Below are 22,922 nucleotides of genomic sequence, written 5' to 3' on the forward strand. Positions count from 1 at the left end.
GTCAGTTGTGTCAAGTAGAATAACACGTTAGGCTATGGGAGAGTCATCACCAATGCATTGTACGGCTTCTTTATACACAGTATAATGATTATTTACATGTGCAAACGTTGGCTTTGTCTGCTGTATGGATGTAATGAGCAAACTTGTTTTAGTGCTGTGAGTTAATGGTGTATTCCTCTGTCACACGTAGATAAATGCAAAGATGAATGTAAGAACAATGCTGTGTGCCTTAACCGGCGCGGAGTCACCCGTTGCACTTGTGACCGCATCACTTGTGATGGCACCTACAAGCCTGTCTGTGGCCGGGACAGCCACACTTACTCCAACGACTGCGAGAGGCAAAAGGCTGAATGCTATCAGAAAATGGCTATTCCAGTGAAACACAAGGGTCCATGCGGTGAGTACCAGAGGCTTCACCCACCACCCGGCCACGTCTTCATTTTGTCTAATATATTGTTTAAGAAGCCCTTGGTGTCCATGTGTTCTATCTTTAGATTTTTGTGATTCTCTGTGCACCTGTTGCTACTTTTCAACACAGTGACTTCTCAAGGGGTCTGCAAATGTGTGACGGCTGGGAGGGACTGAGGGTGGGAGTCTTAGTAAGATGGGGGGCCATGAGCTAATCATCGCTTGTCCATATGTATCCCTCATTACCGTTTAATTCATAATGCTATGCTGTAGGAAGCAAACATAAGTGCTGGTCTGCCTCCAATACCATCCCGATAAAACCATAAACAACATTCTTATTGATATATGAATCGTCGTCCTTTCCTCCTAATTCATTCCTTTCTTATTTCTGTCTCTCCCTCCTAGAGAAGGTGTACAGTCTGTAAGTCTGCTGACTCAATAAGGTTTGGACAAACCGGAGGATAGTCTGTCCTCTACAAACTGACCTTTCTTTTTTGCTAATAAGGCCTTGTCACTGTTTTTCCCTTCTGTTTTTCCCTCTAATTTCTATGCTTTGTCCCTCCTTTTTTTCAACTGTCCCTTGGATTTGTGGCTGCTATTACTCTCTGGGGCTGATCTGTCTGTACCTCTCTGGCCCTTTACAAAGGATGGAAGGGATTTGTCTTTGGATTCTCCCCAGTATATGAATATAGAATATTCTCTTCCTGTTTGGTGTCCCCCTCCCTCTATTTTGTGTCTTTCTTTTCAGCTCTTACTCAGTGGATTAAAGATGGATGACCCTTTGATTGCTTTCTCATCTATTTGTGTGAGGTCTTCAGTCTGAGGTCTGCTCTCCAAACCCCCTTTCCCTCCCTCTGGACTCCCTCAATTCTCTCCTTCACCTCTTACCCGTTCGTGGCCTGCTTTTATTAATTAGTGTGTGTGGATGGACATCCTTGTGCTTTTCTGAGCTTGCTTCTAGACATTTCTTGACATTTTGGGCTTCCACCGACCTCTCTGCTCGTGCATTAATCCACCTGTTTGTGCTGACAGTCGTTCTGTGCTTTTTGCCTGTTTATGTATTGGCAGACTCCTGTCCCCTGTCTAGATCTGCCGTGTCTTGGCCCATGCCCTGCAGGTGTTCTGTGATAGATCACCTTTAGGGATCTAATATAGAATGCAAGGTTCTGTAGCTCTATACTCAGATAAACATGCTGGGGTGAACGTATGCCGTTCTTAATGCCTAAACAGGCAAAATGTGTCTTCATTTCCACTTCTAGATTAATTTGCACCTGTTGAAAAAAATGGCATCATTTATGTTAGAATTTAAATAAAGCCGTAAACATCGATTATCACTCTTTAGATCAAAACAACATATTTAGATACCATTCATATGACTCCATTTTGTTGTTTTTTAAAAATATATATATGCATTCTTTTCACACCTTTTCGGGAGAAAATAAAACCTTCCAAAAATAACACGCATTCTTGTTTACCAAAAATTGCTTCTCCTAGTTTAGAAAACAACAATGTTTCTCATTAAGCCAACTAACTTTGCTGCAGACTATACTTGTATACCTTTCGGTATCTTTGAAATTTGATAAAAGTGTTAATATTCTGAAGGCAGGTACCGGCGCTTTCGTACACCTCCTTTTAGTTTTTCTCTCTTCCCGTAGTTGCTGTTCGAGAGAGAGATGGTGAATAGTTACTGTTGTGTCAGGGCGCTGTAGCAGCAAAGAGTTAATCTCCTGTAGGGCATAGACATGATTTTTAGTTTCCATCAGATATTTCGTGGATAAATCTGAAACAATCCTAATCATTACTGGTGGCAGAACAGCTCATGCAAAGACTAGCTGGACTTCAGGCCAGGTTCTAATTCAGTTAATTGCTATTAGTATGTTGTCCTGTAGGTAACAGCAACGTGTTACTTTATTCTGTTCTTGAAGAGAAGCTGGAGGGAAATATCGACTTCCAGCTCCGTCTGCAGACTTAACCCTGTTAGAAAATATTTGCCAGGCTGGCTCCCCTTCCATAAGCGCACAGCATATCTTAACGGCTGACCATTTCTCCCACACCATATGTCAGTAGAGCTAATCCCTTGGAACAGTTGCCAGCCGGGCCTGGCCTATGACCTCCACAAAGGAATCCAAACATTGTTTCCTGGGAGTCGGGGTATTTGATTTCACTTTAACTCATCAAGATTTTCATGTCTTCATCTGCTGTGGTTATTTTTCTTCTTGCGTTTGTGCAAGAAATAGACAAGAAATAGTTTTTTGTCGGCCAATCAGGCACCGTTCCATCAAAGTTCTACGTACGGAACATTTGAAGGCTATTGATGTTATGTTAGAGCATGAACAAACTACAGAGACAAACAAAGTAGGTCAAAGTACCAACTGGAGTGACAACTGCTCATATTTGTTTTTCTTTTGTGTCTGAAATTATCATCTTTTACAATGTAATATAATAGGCTACACTAATTTTTTAGAGTCACAGCAATTCATAGCGCTAATACTTAGAGAATATAAGTTTGACAATAGCATTATATTAACATATTACCAATACAATCATATGTCCTGAGCTTCCTGTTTTACATGAGATAAGTTTCCTGCCTATCCCGCCAACATACCTTGGAGCTGTCTGGGTTTGACCCGGAGTGCTCTTATTTCCTGGGTCTCTAGGTAATTTTCTTCTTTCTCTGAGCAGGAGGAGTGGCAATTAGCCGTACCCACCCCCATCTTATTTTCCCTCCTTCCCCCCTCCCGATGCCCCACCTACACAACATCATATCCCCGCCAACTCATGAAGCCACTACTCCAAGATAGGAAAAACTCTGGGCAGCCTGCCGCGGAACGTTTCCCAGGTGTGCCTCCTGAGCTGCCCCACTTTCTTGCCTTTGCGTGTAGTGGGGATCATGCCGTTTTGGGACATCAGAAGATCACCCCGGACCACCCACTGAGCTGTGAACGTGACCGAGGTCCGTGCTTTTGAGGCTTCCATGTAGCTACCATGTGATGTATTGAAGCAGAACGCCACAATATGATGCCTCATCCCAGCATTCTGCTTCAATACACTTCATGGCAGCAGGATAGCTAACCCTGCTCTACCGCTAAACACCATCCCCATTGAAAGTTTTACATTTTGGACACCTGAAATGGAGGAGTTTCAACATTATAACACACGTATGAAGACATAGTAGCATAGAGAAGAGGGCCCTCATCATATGAGTTTATAGATTATAAGAAGGTTATTGGAGGGGTTAGGGCAGATATGATTTTTATATATATATATATATTTATTTATTTTTAAATGCAATGGAGTACATGTATTCCTGGTGAGCAGTTCTTGATCTTTCATAAAGTCCAATATATCTTATGATTTCAATTCAGATGACTGATGATTTGGTAGAAGCACTGGATTCTAGAATCAGTAGTGGAAGTGGAGCAAGTGTATTTAATAATTTGCAGATCTAGCACAAAGAAACTGAAAATTTCCTATGGTCTGAAGACAAATAAAGGCTCCTGAGGTTCCATAGATTTTGAAGCGAAGAAAACTGTTTTGTCAGTTAAAATATACAGTTGTAATAACGTCAAAAATAGTGCCATATAAATCTGCCTCCCTTATACCTCACAGATATTGTATGTAAACTGATTTCCATACACTGCGGTAACAAATAACCCCGGGAAAGATGCAATTACATATGTGTGCGTGTGTGCATGTAATTTCCCTATACACACAGCTATTAGAATATATATTTGAATTTAATTGGTTAATATATTATTTGTAGAAGTATGCTAAGAACACAGAAGAAACATTTTTCAAAACCCAAAAAAATTACAACATGGAATTTTTCAAAAAAAGCAGAAAAATATTACTATTTATTTTTCTTTGTTTTGATTTGAAATAGTGGATGCCAAGAATGGGGAAATAAAATCGCATTTTACAAGCCAAGCGTATGAAGAGTTGCATTGTGCCGCCTTTTTGATCTACTGTATTTCAATTTCTAAGCATTTCAAATTTACATTTAGAAGCAAAGGCCTTAAACCACTAATATCGCCATGGAAACCAGGATCTCCATGGATAATCCCCCCCCCCCCAATAGCTTTAATTTCAGGCTATACTTTGTCATATGTAAGGAAGAAAATGTTTGCAAAGTGAAGGAATGAGACAATAACAGATGTTATTTTTATTGAAATACTCTGGGTTTATTTCTCTTTTAACCCCCTCACTTCCAGAATGTCAGTAAAAATATTATTACCTGGCAGGACTTCAGTTCCTCTCCTTTTATTAAAATGGTTAAATAAATAGGTCAAGTCTTTAGGGAGACGTAGCAATTACACAATTCTCTGACGTAGGAAAGACATGATACTGTGTGAGCACTATTACAAATCTAATAATAAATTAACATATTTTGCTTATATTCCTCCCATTATGGAAATACGAGGTGGGTTCAGCTCTGCCACAGCTGGGATATGGATTATGGCAGTACCTGAAGGTAGCCATTTTGTGTTTGGTGCCATTTTGTGGAATATTAGACTACAAACATTTTGTTTTCCCTATAGCTTGCTTTCTCTGTTGGAGAACCAGAGCTGCTTTCTGATGTGGGATACTCGTGGAAAAAAATGGCCTCTGGGCATGATTTGCCCACATAGCATATTGGGTCTGAGATGTATACAGTATCATGTTTAAAGTGAGGTAGAGAATGGTTGCCCTCTAAAAGCAGCTCTGGTGGGGTTCACTTGCACCGAAATGCTTGGCGTTCCCTTCCCTCCAGCAGGAGGCAGCGTGTGACTAGCATGCAGTACTCTTCCCGCTTGCCATGCCTGCTGCTCAGGGAGCACTGCACCCCGGGGCCCTCCGCGCGGAACCCTTACAAGCACGGCGCTAAAGCCGGTCCTTTTCTCTTGCAGATCTACACGCTCCCAGCCCTTGCCTGGATGTGAAGTGTGGATTTGGAGCCACGTGTGCCGTGAAGAACCAGCAAGCGGTGTGCGAATGCCAGCAGGCATGCCAGGCTGTGTACGACCCTGTATGTGGCAGCGACAAGCGCACTTATGGAAACATGTGTGAGCTGGAGGCCACAGCCTGCGCACTCAAGAAAGCGATTACTGTTAAGCACAAGGGGCCCTGCGGTAAGTCTTACAAAAACACCCAACAGAGTGTAAACAATGGCCCAAAATTCCAAGACTTCATAATAATTCACTGCCTTGCATTTGCAATATTCTTGGTTCTTCTGAATGCATCAGACTTTGACCTCCATCACTCTCAATTGAGTTAGATCCTTCAAAGGAAGTCCATCAGGTCACTGCAATCGCCCTCCCGTTCCTTTACGCATTCGCAGTTGGTTTTTTTTTTCCAACCCAAGAATTAATCAGTTTGTTTTCCTTGAGCTTTTAGCAACTCGACTTCTCCTTTCGGCCCCGTTATCCGGCCTCGGAATTCATGAATTCATTCCCTGTCTCCCGCGGTTATGCGGCGCGAACGGGTTAATAGTTTCACTTCCCGAGCTTTACTGTTTTATTGCACGAAGGGATCCTGGGTCGTGATAAAATGATGAGGTCTCGGAGCACACGCCTTCTGAGTAATGAAAGTGCTGAGCACCGGGGAGTATGAGGTCAGAGATGCTGCACCATTATTAGCTGCGAGCTGTGTCCTCGTACACAAGCAGCGGTGTCACTTTCCCCCTTTTAATGCATTCAGCTTACCTTTCACGCACACCTTGTGTATGCGCGCATGTTTGTACTCCTTACAGGCAAGCAATTTATTCTGCTTGCATCCCCTGTCCATTGCTCATTACCCAGCCATCATTTTGAATCTATACGATCATCTCCCTACAGACATATATTGCCCAAGCGCAGGATTATTGCGAGCACTTTGCTCTGAGTATGTAGGATGATTTATATGTACAGAAGTCTCCTCCTTTTATTGTTATTATGTTGGAAATATTTTATGCACGTGTTTACGTATCCATGTGTGTTTACAAGAACATGCGTGTACTGTACAGGGGCTTTAGCATGTTTAGATAAAATTGTCTTTCACAGTAACAAACGTATGTATTGATAGGTCCAAGGTTCTTGGAGGGGGGGGGGTAGGTTCTGTATATACATGTCAGACACGTGCAGAAAATGTATGAATTCCTTTGTGTTCTAAGCATCATTTTATGTTATCTGGTCGCAAGGACATGTTAGTGTTTAAAAGCTTTGTTAAATGCAGCTCTGGGAACTACATACATACCCGGGAACCTTTTATTCCCATGACCGTGATATCATTCTAAGAGTAACACTTTAATAGTCCATCACAAAGAGAATATTGTTGTCGACTCAATGGTGGAAACCTAATGGCTCGATTAGTGCTCCTTTTGAAAACAATGACTTGTCAAAGAAGGATATTCTGGATGAATTCACCTGTGATCAAGCAGGGATTTCAGCCGTCGTATAAGTGGGAAAGGCTTGAGTTGGAATGTTAGGTATCACTCTACCAGGAGAATATGAAGTAGCCAGTTCCAGGCGCATGTCGCGGGCGTCACACATATAAAATGATTAAATATCCCCCATTACTACACACTCAAGAATAATACCAGAATTAGTAAGCACTTTTTTTTTTATTTCATCGGTTTTCTCTTTTTTTCCCTTTTTATTCATGTCAAACTCTCTAAAAGCGTTTGCTTCATGAAGCGGCAAAAATAAATGAATATTTTCATAAATGAGTTGTATTTTCAATTACGAAGCTGCTATTGAAAGCTTGCCTTCACTTGCTTGGGGCAAGAGTTTGGGTTTAGTCGCGAACCAACGAGAACGGCGTTTGCTTTGAAGCAAGAACAGTGCTGTTGCTAGAAGCCTGGGGATTCGCTTCTGCCGTTCTGAACGCCAAGTCGTGTGAGGCAACAAATGCAATGGAAAAAAATACTCTATTAATTCTCTTTTACCCATTCTTTTTAGGATTCACTTGAAAAGTGACACTTTCCCATCGGGCACTTCCCAGAACTGGTTTCCAGAAATACATTAATCACTTCTTTTACACTGAGTGCTGATTCTGTGCTATTGTCCTTTTTTTCACAAAATTTAACCTTCTCACCAAGCTCAAGGGCGAGAGTTTGAGCTGGTGGAATGTAAAGTATCACCTCGAGGATGGCAGGTCAATTAATTAGAGGTGTATCATGGTTAGCTTTAAGGGACAGCTGAGTGACAGACACACTGCGCCTGGGAAACACAGTAGTTGGTTAAAAAGCTGCCCTTGTCCCAATTATTTACTATATTTATATATCTATGTATTTATATATTTATACTTTTTTATGCAGACCCCTGCGGAAAGTGTCAATTTGGAGCTATCTGTGAAGCGGAGACTGGCCGTTGTGTCTGCCCGACGGAATGTGTCCCCTCAACCCAGCCCGTGTGCGGAACTGATAAAAAAACATACAGCAGCGAGTGTGAGCTCCATGTACGAGCCTGCACTCAACAGACTGACCTACAGGTGGCAGCACAAGGAGACTGCAGTAAGTAAAAATCTTCACTGAGAAGATGGTAGATGACCTCCCAGCAGAAGTGGTAGAGGTTAATGCAGTGAGGGAGTTAAGCATGTATGGGATAGACAAATGGCTCCCGAATCTAAGACAAGACCGGGAACTGATTAAAGAAAAACAGAAAGACAAGATGAGTTGAATGGTACTTCATCTTCACAATGTCTGTCTGTTGGCTGCTATGCCTACTCACAGGGCTGCATTCACTAAGTACTGAACATGTTTGGGCTCCATTTGACTTTGAGACCCCTTTAAATATGAATTCACGGTAGTAATGGTGGCAATCAGATGGTTCTAATAACTGTCCTTAAAAACCATCATTAGTATGAAAGTAATGACATTCTGATTTGTCATCTATGTAAAAGAAGGAATTACAGGAGAATATCAGAGTCATCTCCAGACTGTCTGACCTTGAGATTTTACCCATCCACTCTCAGGTTGGGGTTAAACAACGTGAACCTCAAAGCCAAGGCCTGCAAGTTCCTAGGTATGGGCATACGGTAACAAGAATACCAATGCTTGACTTGATTTAGTAGAAGATTAATCCTCAAGGTCATAAACTTAGAAAGCCAACCCAAACCATCCATCACAGCTCCATATCATTTATTTGCTGTGATTTCATCTTTGTTTTCTGTCTCTGTGCTTTTAACTAGGTTATTAATATTATTATATATAACTCATATTGTACATACATAAAGTCTGTTAATATTATATAAATAAAAGATAATAATACTACTATTAATTAGTTTTCAGCACCTTTGCAAGAAAGATGATGTCCAGGCAGAGTGAATAACAAAACTTAAAGGTTTTCCCCCCATATACAGTATTAATATGACAGCTCCTGACGGCTAACTTTGTGGGCTTGTAAGTTTATTAACTTAGAATTTGACAGCAGATCCATTCAGCCCATCTAGTCTGACATTTTTTTATTAAGTTTGGTATATGTAATATTTCCATGAAGGTGTGAAGTAAATCTGTCTGTTTCTTGAGAAATGGGTTCCCATTATATGTGTTTCACACTGAATCCTAAGAAAGCATATTTAATTTTGAAATGAGTAAAATTGCCTAAAAATGGTTTCACGCTCTACAAAACTTGAAATTATAGATCTTTATAGCATCTCAATTCGGCGCCCCTTGTAATTCATTGCTATGCACATTATAACAGGCAAATCAAGAAATCGAGGTCATTTAGATTTGACACAATCAAGCCTTTTCTTTGATCTATAATGTGCTTTTCCTTCTATTTATAACAACCTTAAATTTGTATTAATTCTAAAATTGATAGTATGATTTATTATAGTTGGTTTATTCAATATCCTCACGTTCCTCTTTGTATCCGAGTCACTTAAATGTGAATATAATAAGAAATGCTCTGTTTTCCGTTCAAATTATTGTGTAGCTATTATACTTTGAAAAACCTGGAGGATTTTCTGATTCTGTATCATGGGGAAAAAGGATTAGTCTAGAAGGGGTAAACTTCCTAATACCTGGAACGTTCTGTCTTGGTGCTGGGATAAAGTCAGCTTTTCGGCAGACATTGTACTGCCTTTGTGGTTGCAAACTGAGCGGCTCAAATAATATTTAAATGGCAGAATCCGTATCTGTTTTGTTCATCCTCCTTCACTGTTCCCCAACATCAAAGCACAGAACTCGATGGCAGATAAGAACCTTTTGGCCCTTTTAGTCTACCCATTCTTCCTGATGTAAAACCCTTAACCCTTCTTTTCGTATATATGTAGGATAGCCATATCTCATACATGTTTAAATTCCCGGACTCTATTGAAATCTAGCTACAGAACCGCCCTTTAGGTGGCGCTGTGTGAGCATAGCTGGCAAATCTAGCTGACTGCCCAGCTAGCATATCGAGCTCTGTACCCGTCTCACATACTGAATTTGATGCTCAGATTAATGACTTTATAAAAAGAACGAATTTTGAAAGATTTTCCAATAGATAAGAGAGCTCGTATTTCTATGGAGTAAAAAATGAAAGGCACATACAAAAACAGGAGAGTTGAAATACGCTTAATTTTTTTCAAGGGTGAAGAGTAGAGCCAAAGAATAGCTGCCCTATACAAATTGTGGAGGTTAATAAGGTATAGATTAGGTGTAGCCAGCTGCTGTGATACTCCAACTCCCATAATGCTTGGCCACCTTATGGAGTTCCATTGCAGAGAGCTTTTGGACTCTCCTACATGTAATTGAGACGGATAGCTTGTAAACACTTAAAATTGGGCATTCATGACCGCTTGTATAATTTTGTCGTGTTGCCTTTTGCATATATTTGCTATTGATAATAGGGATTCAACTCGTCCATGGAATTATAGGAAGCCTGCTGTTCTATCAATCATCATTGGCAGAATAATACCATTTATAATGAGCTACAACCAAGTATTGTTTTTAATCTGCACCAAGGGCTGCATACAAGCTGAAATTATTCTTAGACTTCAAGTCTTATCACTGTCAGCCAAAACAACTGTAGTATCTTGCAGTAAGTTATGTTCCGATAGATTATACATTCCTTATTATAGCGTGATATGGCATATGTTGGCTCCAGATAAATCAATACATAATAATTCAATTGTTTGCTCCTCTCTCTATTTCCAGAAACCTGTGGAAACACCATCTGTAGCTTTGGCGCCCAGTGTGTGAACAGCCAGTGCGTTTGCCAGCGGTGCGAGCGGCAGCCGTATCTCCCAGTGTGTGGCAGTGACGGCACCACCTATGATAACCGGTGCGAGCTCCAGGCTGCGTCATGCAAACTGAAGAAGAAGATAGAAATGGTCAGGGCAGGATCTTGTGAAGACGGTAATCTTGTTTCTTAATTTCCTTTTGCTTCCGTTTCTCAAGGGTTCTATAGGGGTTCTTCACTTAACCATGAGTTGGAGACGATCTACTTAATTCCACCACTGTAACCATGTATTATGCAGGAACACCTTGGGTTTGGCTGATATTGAAGTGGTTCTGTTCCGAAATCTTCCATTTTGCAGTATTTTTAAATTAAAATAATGCCCACCTAATTTGTGTAAATGTAGTAACATTTTCGTTAGTTTAGTATCATTTACCCCAATTTTTTTATGATTATTACTGTGCCACCATCTGCCGCTGCCCTCGGATTCAGTGTAATAAGATAGTCCTTTATGAGTTGACTGAATATCCCCCAAACGCTGAAACCAAACATATATACATCGTTTTTAGTGGATATATATTAGTAGTAAAACAACTTTAATACTTTGATACAAAATATCCAAAGTAAGTCTACAGATGGCAAGAAAATGCATAAACTAACTTTTTAGATTATTAGCACAATAATATAGAACCTGGACCTTTTTTTCTTCTGGACAAAGGATATTAGGCTATCATTCATTAATTAAGTAATTGTACGTAATTAATGACTGGTCATATGCAGCTGTGATTTTAAAGCATGCTTTTTTTTCAAAAGGGAGATCAGTTTCTGTAATTTTGCAAGCTCTCGCTTCTAATAATGACATTGTTCGAGGGGCCATTTATAATATGCTTGTTTGGCAGGGTAAGGTGTGTTCTGGTGGAGTTCTGCACAGCTGGTGTTTATTCTGCACCTGTTATGTAGCACCTGTATGTGAATCAAGGGCATTGATTTGCGCTAGGACTTGAAACGAGAAGGCTTGCTTAACTGTTGCCAATTCCCGGCCTATTTAATGCAGTGGGTGCCAGCTAACCGCTGGCAAACATCATTCTGTTACGAGCAACTTTGACGATGTAGGGATGAAAGTCCTTCACACGAAAGAAGCAGTAATCAAGTCTTAAATGGAACTGTCACCGCACAACAAGTTGGGTGCTTTGTACAGTGCAGAGGAAACTATAAGACATATTTTTTTATTAAGAGAGAGATTTAATCTGCTGTTTCCAGCCATCGGTTGTGAGTGAGGATGAAAGAGTAAATTGTTGGGTTATATCATGACAGGGGCTTACAGAATAAAGCTGAACAGTAAGTTAATTACTGTAGTAGTGGACACTTGGGGATAGTATGAACTTTGTGACATTGCTTTTTTTTTGGTCAGCATGTAAAGTAGTGTTTAATGCCTCCAGTGCCTTTTAACACACAATAAAGGTAAATATATCAAAAACCTAGGAGGAAACAATTCATTAATTAGACAGGTTTGCTACAAAAAAAGCCCCATCTTATTTTTGTTGTGACAGATCCACTTGGAAGTGAGCGAAGGACATTAAGGGTGATTTACCTGCACATTAAGAAAGACTGATGGGTTTTAAAATCGATTTGTCTGTGTAAACAGCGTTTAAGAAGAACGGATATAAACATCAAGAAGACATTCTGCCTGACAGTGCCTATGGCACATACCTAGCAGGTCATACTTCACTTGTGAGGGCAAAGCTAATCGTTCCTCCTCTTTGAACCAAACAATCCTGCGCCTATACGCTGCACCTAATGCCATCTCTCATCAGCTGCCTTGTTTTGGAGGAAACGGCTTAAGTAGAAGTTTAGGGTTGCACAGCGACTATTGCCTATTGGAGATGGCAGGGTAGTTTTGGAACAGCTAAGTAGTACAGCAGAGAGGGCATCGAGCAATCCATGATGGCTTTTGGCCTTGTGGTTGGCGTGTGAACTAAGAACACAGCTAGAAACTACAAGAGCAGAGTGTTAGTAGTAAGTGATTTTAATACAATAACGCAATAGAAGAACTATTAGAGTGCCACGATTAATCATATGGACCTAGATTAAGTATTCCTCAAAAAGGAAGACCTCAGCTGCTGGAAGCAGGCCACAGTTTCAGTTTAGTGAAAAAGTATGCAAGAGATGCTGTACCAAGAATGGACACACCTCGATAATTTATCTTTTGATATGATGTTGACTTTTAGCTTACTTCTGTTGCGTGGACCATCCATCCTTCAATTTCTTTAAGGTGTTGTAAGAGATTTACAGTTGTTGTCTTAGTCGACATTCTTCTCTGTGTAGTCCCCAGCTAACGTAAAGGGTCAGAGTTAAGGAAATAGTGGTCCTATCCAAGAGAGAGACATACTTTACAGAAGGAATCGGCAAATATATTGCCTTCTCGGTGGTCTCTTTACCATCCTCTCTGACGTGGTTCAGATAAATGCAGCCCTGCCCTGTGGTAAGGAGAACACTCACTCCCTATTCTGAAAGCATCAGCCCCAATTTAGAAGACTGGATTCAAGTAAAAAAAATAAAAAAATGTATCCTGTAGTGGAAAATTCAGCATGTTCTTTACTATTCTTTGCTTTAAAACTGCTTGAGTTACAGTCTCCAACTTTGTTGTATGCCATTATTGCTAGTGCTGTACTAACCCCCTCCATTGTTATGTAGATTTATGGCCACTAATACCTCCATCTTGATTCTTTCTCCTGTAGTGACAGGTCAGAGACAGGCACAGCAGTGGCTGTAATGATTATACTTTACTGCTCCATACAGAAAGAGGAAAAATGATTTCACAGAAATAAAAATATACATTTGCTGTATTTATTGTTCAATTTAGAAGCATATTTATCAAAGCCGTGATAGTATCTGACATGAGATATTAGTCCCTTCTGCGTTACTCAATGTAGATGATGCCACATAGTTTCTATCATAAAACAGTGCTGGATACGTCGGTGCCCACAAATAATGTCATAAAGAGAAACGCAGATGAAGGAGCGCTGTCTAGCGGATATGTTTCAATATAGCCTGAATTTTGAAATATGTCATTAAGAGTTTGTTTCATCGAGTCATCTTTCGCAGCATCGAGAGTATTGTAGTCAATTAACTAATTATTCTGAGGCTGTAAGGTTTTAACATAAGTGCTTCTTTTTGCACATGAAAATTGTATTTATGAACTGATACCCTCTAAAGCAGTGGTTCTGAGGCCAGTATCAAGAAAGATCCATAGTTTAGAAATTAAAGATTATCCAATTGTTATTCCAATAAACCGACTAGAAAACCATGGAAGTTATTGGTTCTAGAGGACTGTGAGCTAGAGTAGACACTTTAAGGTGTCAATTAGGACATGTATGTCCCCCCAAGGCACTTCTGAGTCCACCGTATATAAAACCTTAAGACTTGAAATATTCATATGCTGAAGGCTAGATACTAGGAAACAATTATATACCATTGTGTACATAATAGATTTTGTGGAGCACTTTCCATCACTAAACTGAACACCAGTCAGGGACATTAAATATTGCCCTCATGATATGTAAAGAATATCAACAGAGAAGTCTTGTAGGGAAGAGTAGAAGTTCTTTGTGAAGGTGAAGTCACGGAGAGAGCTAAAGTTAGCGGTAACATAAAACATTCTTTGTTGACCATCTTCTAAATTGTGGTTCCTTAGAAAACAGACAGGTCTGTCTTCTAATAAAAGGCCAGTTATATCTGGAGATGAAATCCCCTTGTACCAGGAGTGATTTCTACGAGTGTTTGGCTAAAAATACTGGTTCCAGCAGACCCTGAAGTGTTATGCTTTTTTTTGGTTTGGATGCCTTTTTAGCTTAGAGTTTAGGTATTTATCATTATGATACCATACATTGTACTTGTTCATTCCAGTTCATATTCCATCAGGTCTGGCTTTAAACTAGAAGATTATATCGACTCCTAAACCCCTTTCAATTTCGAACCTAATAACTCGCACACAACTTGTGTCAGCACTGTGAATGTATTGGTCAAGGCTCATTTAGATGCATTTTGCAGACAAATAACAGTAATGAAATTAAAACATGGATACGTCTGTACGTATATGCTTCAGTATATAAACATCTCAGTATTATGCGAAGTCTTAACACCACTGGGCAAAGCGGCGTGATGATTTTGGCTTAATCCCCCCATTGTATTATATACACTCTCTTGAAAGCGCAGAGGATGAGCTTTGCTGTCCTGTTGCTCTGCTGTTGGTTTCTCCGGGGAGCTGCACATTGCTAGATAATAAGGGGATATTTGACTAGTCTCCTAGCAACGCTCGGGGGGTGATTCCGGCTTTTGGGTGATCATTTATGAGCAGAGCCTTTAATATCCCGTCTCGTATTCAGCCCGACAGTAATTACCGCGAGTTCATTAACGTAGTACGGCTGGAACGGAGCTACAATATATGCTGGAATGGAATGGGGAGGGCGGCCGTGGTGGGAATCAGAGGAGGCTGCCAGATCTATATTGACTTGAAAGAGAGACTTTTTCGAAACCCTTTGGCTTTTATCTCCTGATAACTGGTGATCGTTTTGCGTAAATAGACCAGGGCAGGCTGATAGTGATGCTTTCATTTCACACTTCACATCCTCGCTCAATCTGATACCCCAGGCCTGGAGTTTTCATTTTACTTGTATCTATCAAATCTGCATTTTTGTTCTTCTTCTTATCAAAACGTTTGATAAATTATGTCCTGGCACCTTTGCATGTTTGCCAAAAAATAAACCATTTCACCTCCAGAACCAATTGCAATAAGAAAAATATTGTCTTTCTTAACATCATAGGCAAGGATTATTACCGTACTTTGCATTCACGAGCTGTAGAATTTACAGTATATTGATGTTTAATCATTAGAGAGCCGGGGTTTCAGAAATGTATGGAATGGTCTAACATTTCTCAAAGGGTTTATGTGCTTTTAGAACTTTAAGACATATGTATACCCTGCCTCACTTTATGTGAACACTTCCTATAGCAAATGTGTGGGCCAGACTTAAATGTAAGTCTTAGTGGGATTGTCCCATCATTTTACAGTTCTGTACTCTAAATAAATACATCTTACCGTACTTACAGATTAAACCATCTTTGAGATATAAAAATAATATAGTATGTTCATGTAATACATGAACTACACTTTGTGTATTAAGAAACAGGATGATTATTCCACCCCATTAGCCTCTCTCAGGCAGCCTTTGTAAGAGTGGGCCAGGAGAAGAGAAACTAAGCACAGGAAATTGATCAGATAATGGTGGCCCGGTCCCATGCTGCCATTGATCTTAGACTCCATGGGCTGAAATATTAACGTTAATATCTACAAAACAGTTGCACTAATCGAGAAATAAAAATCACAGGCTATAGGTGGTTTATTTAATTAATTTAGACCGACTACCCATATCAGGAATGAACACGGGAAATGACGTCCACAAGTATACTGTGTCTCAAAAACAAACTAACAAAGGCAGGTTTATTGTATTCACAAGATAATATAAAATCCTTGGAATACGTAATAGAAGTCACTTCTTAATGATCCTAGAAACGCACCATTCGGCCTCCTAAGTATGCGTTCTTCCTTCTCACAAAAAGAACACGCAGTCTTTTCTCTGGGGTTCAGCGTTGAAATCAAATGATTTTGAACCGATCTACCTTCCACTTTGTGAAAGCGACATGTCATCCAAGGACTTTCTCAAAAGCTCAGGAATGCAGACTTTTAGAAAGGCCACAGAGGATGGAACATTCAAGGACTGCTCATCCCACCTGCTGCAATAACCCGCAAGGGTGGAAGGAGAAGTTATATGTGAATTGTGTTTATAGTGACTCATCTCGTCATGAAAATCTACGTTTCCATTATGTTTTCTTTTACACGCATTAAATGCGCATTTTTTATTTTACATTTACATATTATAATATCAGTCAGTGTCTATCATCTTTGTTGATTTTTCTTTATCAACAATAAACCAGTAGCCTTAACTGTGGTAAATTATTTAAAAAAAAAAAAAACATGCATATATCACATGAAGATGTTTGGCTGAACATATCTTGTGCATGGAAAATAGCTGCAGAGTGTATAAGGGGGTCCTTTTAAAAATGAATTGCTTTGGATTGAGTCAGGACCTTTAGTTGAATGCATAGTGTGATTCAGCTCTTGTCGTTGTGTGATGTCGTTTTTAAAGTATAGATGGTAAAATAGATTTGCAGGCGAATGAATTAGTAGACCTTCCTTTGAGGGACTCAACCACACAAGTTGTTCATGTGTTAACTAACTGACTTCCAGTGACCTTTACCTGGCTTTAAAAGCTATTTCTACTCATACTAATAGCAAAGTTTCTTTCCTTCAATGAAGAAACATTTTAAAAGAAGAGAATAATGCTGGCTATGTGTTGGAATGTTTATTCATAAGTAACGATATTCATAAAGTGTTCTGAGTACTGCACACTGTGGTTCAATTCAGCATCATTACATTATTCTTTAACCCTTTTAACTCCTTGTCTGTCGTGGGATCTATAAGTATCGAGCCATCTTCCTTTCCATTGACTGAAATAATGAATAAGCCAGCTCTTTTTTTTCTTGTCTTTTTTTTCTCATGTCTCTTGAAAATATTCAGTAGCCTTGTGGTTTTATTTTTTTTCTGTTGTAATCTTTTTCTCAGCAATCAGCTGTTCACTGACACATTTGATTTTCTCCTTGACTCAGCTGCAAGCTCAGAATAACACAATTGATTCCTACAATATTTTATTGCGTTCTCTGTTCCAGAATGTGGCTCTGGGACGGATGGATCTGGCTCTGGTGAGGACAGTGAATGTGAACAGGATCTCTGCCGGCGCTACGGCGGTTCATGGGATGAGGATGCGGAAGATGATAGGTGTATCTGTGATTTCACCTGCCACGCAGTGTTGCGGAATTTGGTAAATATGGTTTTTAATACAACTTAAATCCCAATCTTGAAGATGCAATTTCATTGGCCAAAAATGTTAAAAAAATAATATATATATATATTTTTAAGTGAAATGATTATGTCTTATTGCATGTTTTAATTACAGTTCTTAGTTCAAGGATGCAAAAGATTTGATGTAGATGTATGTTTAATCCGTCAGTTAATTAGAAATCCTGCCTCGTACAATTATTAACACTTTCTCATGCATGACCATCATTCAGGTGGGATGATTTGTTGGGCTTCAGTGGGTCCACCACCAGGAGCTTCCTGTAATGTGAAGCCCCCTATTCACTTGTGTGTCCCACTTGTTATAGGTATGTGGTTCCGATGGTGTTACCTATACAAACGAGTGTGAGCTGAAGAAAACCAGATGCGAGAGGCGTCAGGATCTGTTTGTTGCCGGACAAGGCCAATGCAGAGGTCAGAAAGATGGGATTATAATATTTTTACATTCTTTTATAATCCTTTCACTCCTGTGTGCTGTTTCTTCCTCACTCCATGATTTGCAATGATATATGATAGCATTTCTGACCATTTATAAACCTCAGAGATTCCTCATTCTCTTGGCAAAAATTTACAGCCGGATTTGGATTATTGTCACACAGCTGCCAAACGACAATAAGCAGATGAGAGGCTTATGTCTGCGAGGAGTCTTAAACATGAAATGCAATATTTATGCAATATTTAACTGTTTTCCAGTAGAAAGGCTTTTCCAGCTATCGTTAGCATTAATAATCAGTTTACGCTCCCTTCTATAGAAAATAACCATTTAGGCTTGTGCAGAATAGTGTAACATTTGTTTTATTTTTAAAACTGTTTACTAGGCATCTTATATCAGTTCTGCTGTAAATTCTCATTTCCAAGCAGTATTCTGCTTCTCTTACATGTTTTCATTATCCTTTCAATGATTATCCTTATGTCTTATTCTGGCTCGATTTTTCTCCCCTTTTTCACTTTATCTTTTCTTTGCCTTCTTCATTTCTTTCTGTCTCTAGATTTCTCTTTCAATTCCTTTTCCTGACCAACTGCTTCAATTTTACAGCTTTACTGGATTTCTGTAGTTTACATTGCATAATTTCCCTTTTCTGTATGAAAACATAATGTATGACTTGTCTTTCTTTTCTGCCTTCCATTTTTCTCTTCTTCATGCACTATACACTTATTATTCTCTTCTTTCTCCAAACTACTTTTCCACATTAGATTAAATATGGGTTGTAGTTCCACCTCAGTGACTTCCCAATCTATTATGCACCCCAATCATGGTAAAAGAAAGAAAGGCTGTCCTCGCCCCGGAATACCGCATTGCTAGACTCATGGAGTGACTCAACGAATCTCACTGATTTAACTATGCATTATGCAGGGCTAACTTAGTCCTTGTTGAAGAAGCACACTAGGCTGGCCTTTCATAATGTAGAGTGAAACTAGTAAATTGAAACCGCATCTCTCATGCATGCCCACTTTATTGAGTAAGCCTCATTATGTGTTCCTTATCTTCTCTTGACCACTTCTTCTTTCCTTTGCCTATCACACTTTACCTTATTTCTCTTTGTCCCGAATTCTCTCTGTTCTAATTTGTTTTTCCCCAAAACTCCCCTGTATCTATACGTGTTTTTTTTAAATTTCTTAACCAATTATATCTCTGATCTACACTTTCTTTTTATTCTTTTTTTTTTTCATAAATTCTTATTTGGAGACATTAAAATACCCAATCCTATAAAGTTTCCTAAATGACCGCAGAGCGGAGAAAAATATTTATTATATACCTTTCCATAGCAAAGTGTGGCCAAAAGCCTATAATTTTAGAAGAAGCAGAATCTGTGTTGGATTTAATTGTAATTGTGAGTTTTCGAATGCCTGTCATATCATTACTCCTACATATCACGCACTGCAATGAAAAAACGATCTAAGTTTTAGAGTGATATAAGGTAACAGCGGACTCTATTGTGTTGAATACAGCTAAATATTCAACCTGATTTCCTTTTCGTTTTCTGTGATTTGCATGAGAAGATGTGCTTCTTGGCAGGTTTTTGATGCATACAATTGTGGACGTCTTGGTGCATTAATATTTATGATGTATATTAAGTCAGTTGGTAAATACACGTTGGTGGATTTGTAAGGGCAACCTTTAGTGCAAATGCTAGGGTGGATAGAAAAGAAAGCATATCCAGAACTGAACTGAAATCATTTTTTAGAAAATATAAAATACTTGATTGTAAAAGGCTAGTTTTATTTTATGTATAGATACAGATTTAAAGGATCATAACATACCATTACAAGTACTGGTCCATGGAAAGAGTAAAAATACTTGTTAATCGTGTAAAAATGTGACACAAAAGTAGACTCTGTTAGTTTAAAAAAGTTCCTTAAAAGTTTCTATGTTTTTGTTATTAAACCTTCAGAGAAAAGAATAAAATTGCAAATATGCTAGGGTTTATTCAGTATACTGGAGGGTCGCAATTAATGTTTTATAAAAGTGAAAGGGATGCGTCAATGTACTGGCTGTAATTATATATATATATATATATATATCCGTGTATAAAATGTGTATGAACATTTTCCAGCATTCTCCTTGTTACCTTTAGCACATCAGCTTCTGTAGAGCGCCAGCCCATCTTGCTCAGGTATCCACAGACGGGAATGTCTTCCCTCGCTTTACATTACTTTCTGCAAGACTGATGTTCATTTTTATATTGATTATAATTGTGTTCTTAACCTTTATGTCCTTACCTCTCCTCTTTCTTTATTCATCTACCCAGCTGCAACCACGAGCTCGCCTCCTCTGGTCCCACACTGCAGCCACACGGTGTACGGATGCTGTCCGGACAATGTCACTGCAGCGCTCGGCGTTGGTCTGGCCGGATGCCCAAGTAAGATGTCCTAATTTATACCACTTGTCTGATCCATGATCCATATTGAGCACCCTTTGGGTCAAAGTCTGAGATGCAACCAACATTATATGTTCTCTTTTGACTGTTTTATGTAATCTAATATATGCACTTGACACACAGACTTGGGAAACTCTCCATTGTGATTGTTAGCTTTCTAGCGAGGTATTTTTCCAACCAATTAACTACTAAAAGCTATTCTTTCACATATCCCATAGACCAGCGTTTTTCATGAGCTCTCCTGATAGCACCGATACAATTAACCTTGTTCCAAAGTACTCTCAGTACAATATAGTATGGTTGATGGAGTAACTCTGAGTATCCTAATGATCCTTCTTGAATTCAATTTTTGCAAAGCATTTACAGCTCATCACAAAATTAGTAAATATTCATGCTTTGTCAAAAAAATACCTTCCATTTCTTTAAATGGCAGTCAATGTTCCTGGCGCCTGGTTAGACACAACATGGGCAGATGCTCTGCTCTTTCCAGTCTCTGATGTGTAAGACAGGCTTTGTTTACCTACCTCCTTCTTTAGTGACAGCGACTGCATATGGAAACCGTTATCGATATGTGCTTGCGAATCGGCAAACACTTGGTTTTGCGCTGCACGTTTTTTCCAGCAGCCATCGGAAGATTAATCCTCCGCTCCTAAAAGTCGCAACCATCCTGGAAACTTGCCTTGCCTTCTTTTTAACACCTCAACAGATGGAAAGGGTTGTATCCTATGCCAGCTGTTCCAGGCCCCATGTTGTCACCTGCTGTGTTACCGTGCCGTTATTAATAGCAGTGATAACGAAAGCAGAAACACATAGTGACATATTGCCCACAGTGAATGCTCCCACTGATTAACTCCTATAATGCCACAAGGGGGCTAGAACATGTTAAGCTGCATTCTATTACCAGGCCCTTTAACATCTCTGCGCTATTAGATGATTCCATTTCAAGGTTGTCTTCTCTTGGGGAAGAGGTTGCTTATTGGCTACAAACTGCACTAAATATGTTCATAGCCTATAAAGTGGGAAACGTGAGGGCTTAGTTTGTTATTTCTATGAAGTTTATATGAATTGATATCAACTGAGGAGGATGAATCTGAGAGAGAAACGTGTGCATGCTCCTAGCCCTGTCCAGACTAAGAGGTGAGGTCCTCAAAATCAGTGTCAGGGACCCCAAGGGATACTCAGAACCTCCATGATGGCAATAAAGTCTGTTTTAGGAGACAGCAGCAGATATGTGTTTTTGGGAAGACGTGTTTTTGTAAATAGAAATATTACATTATAGACATATTAATGGATTAGATGTTGCCAGCCTCGTCACAGGCTGCCTCCAATCTTAGCTTCTCCAAGATAAACGTTTAAGGAAAATATCTCTAAAACAAATAAATGAACCAAAGAAGCCCCAATGTCTTTGTTGAAAGTTGCAAATGGCATTCCGAAACAGAACCTAATGCTAGTTTAGAATGTGTCTAAGAACCCCACTATTTCCAAAAGCCAGATTATGAGAACGTATGAATCGAAATGTAGAGGTGATACCTCGAGAACGTACATGGCATCCAAGAATCCCTGGTGCAGTAATATAATACTTTTCAGACACAAAGGGCTTTTGACCTATTATACTTTTTTCTCACAGAGCAGACACGAACAGCCTGCAACAAGCTCCATATGGAGCTACTTAAAAGATTTAATGTCTCACTACATAGAGCATAACTTTTTGTGTTCTCCTTCCTTCTACTGCCAGCTGGATGTCACTGGGTGCCAGGAGAATGGATAATTAAGGTGACACGAGCTTGTTACAGGTCACTGATACAGAAGACTTTTATTTTCACAGGCAGCTGTCAGTGTAACCAGCATGGCTCCTACGGGGGTACCTGTGATCCCACCACTGGTCAGTGCTCCTGCAAACCTGGCGTCGGAGGCCTGAAGTGTGACCGATGTGAGCCTGGATTCTGGAATTTTAGAGGCATAGTCACTGATAAGAAGAGTGGTTGTACCCGTAAGTATCTTGCTACTGGCCATCTCCATCATCATGGCCATCAATGCTTACCTTCTTGGGAGCTAAAGAGCCGAGAATCACATTGTAAAGGGTTAACACTGGCCTGTAATTTACAAAGCTTCGCGCATGCCTCCGAACATTTCAAATGGCCAGCGAAAGACACCTTTCTTTTATGGGTGTTGTTAGAAGCAGGGCTAAAGGGGAAGGAATTTTGCAATAAAAATTTTATTTACACATTTTTGTTATTTTTTATTGAATTATGTGTTACGATAATACCACTTTTTACTCTTCCAATAATGTGATTATACTAACACAGAAATTACCAGAAAAACGGAAACAAAACGAATTAATGAGCATTTATCTTTAATGTACAATTGATATGTCCATTTGTAACCTTTGAATGCCTTTCCTTATAATGATGTTGTAAAGCTAACTGCTAATATATTGTTAATTATACATTTTCACAAGCAAAACACATTATGCTGAAACTTTCGCTATATTTCTGGACACAGACTTATAATTTTTTGAGCAGTTGTCCTGAATCCTATGGTCCC

General features: G+C 39.4%; 1 protein-coding gene across 1 annotated transcript in view; it reads left to right on the top strand.

Annotated features, from left to right (window-relative positions):
- LOC149297957 (agrin-like) overlaps positions 1 to 22,922 on the top strand; it is a 180,292-nt gene that overhangs the window by 125,820 nt on the left and 31,550 nt on the right. The window contains exons 7-14 of the mRNA XM_089487830.1: positions 191 to 397; positions 5,295 to 5,516; positions 7,682 to 7,876; positions 10,505 to 10,705; positions 17,313 to 17,464; positions 17,808 to 17,913; positions 20,250 to 20,360; positions 22,204 to 22,368. Coding sequence (XP_089343956.1) covers positions 191 to 397; positions 5,295 to 5,516; positions 7,682 to 7,876; positions 10,505 to 10,705; positions 17,313 to 17,464; positions 17,808 to 17,913; positions 20,250 to 20,360; positions 22,204 to 22,368 — 1,359 coding nt within the window. The remainder of the gene's footprint in view (positions 1 to 190; positions 398 to 5,294; positions 5,517 to 7,681; positions 7,877 to 10,504; positions 10,706 to 17,312; positions 17,465 to 17,807; positions 17,914 to 20,249; positions 20,361 to 22,203; positions 22,369 to 22,922) is intronic.

The sequence above is a fragment of the Sceloporus occidentalis genome, unplaced genomic scaffold (assembly GCF_023333645.1).
Source record: "Sceloporus occidentalis isolate IW3139 unplaced genomic scaffold, rSceOcc1.0.p SCAF_35, whole genome shotgun sequence".
Lineage (NCBI taxonomy): Eukaryota > Metazoa > Chordata > Lepidosauria > Squamata > Phrynosomatidae > Sceloporus > Sceloporus occidentalis.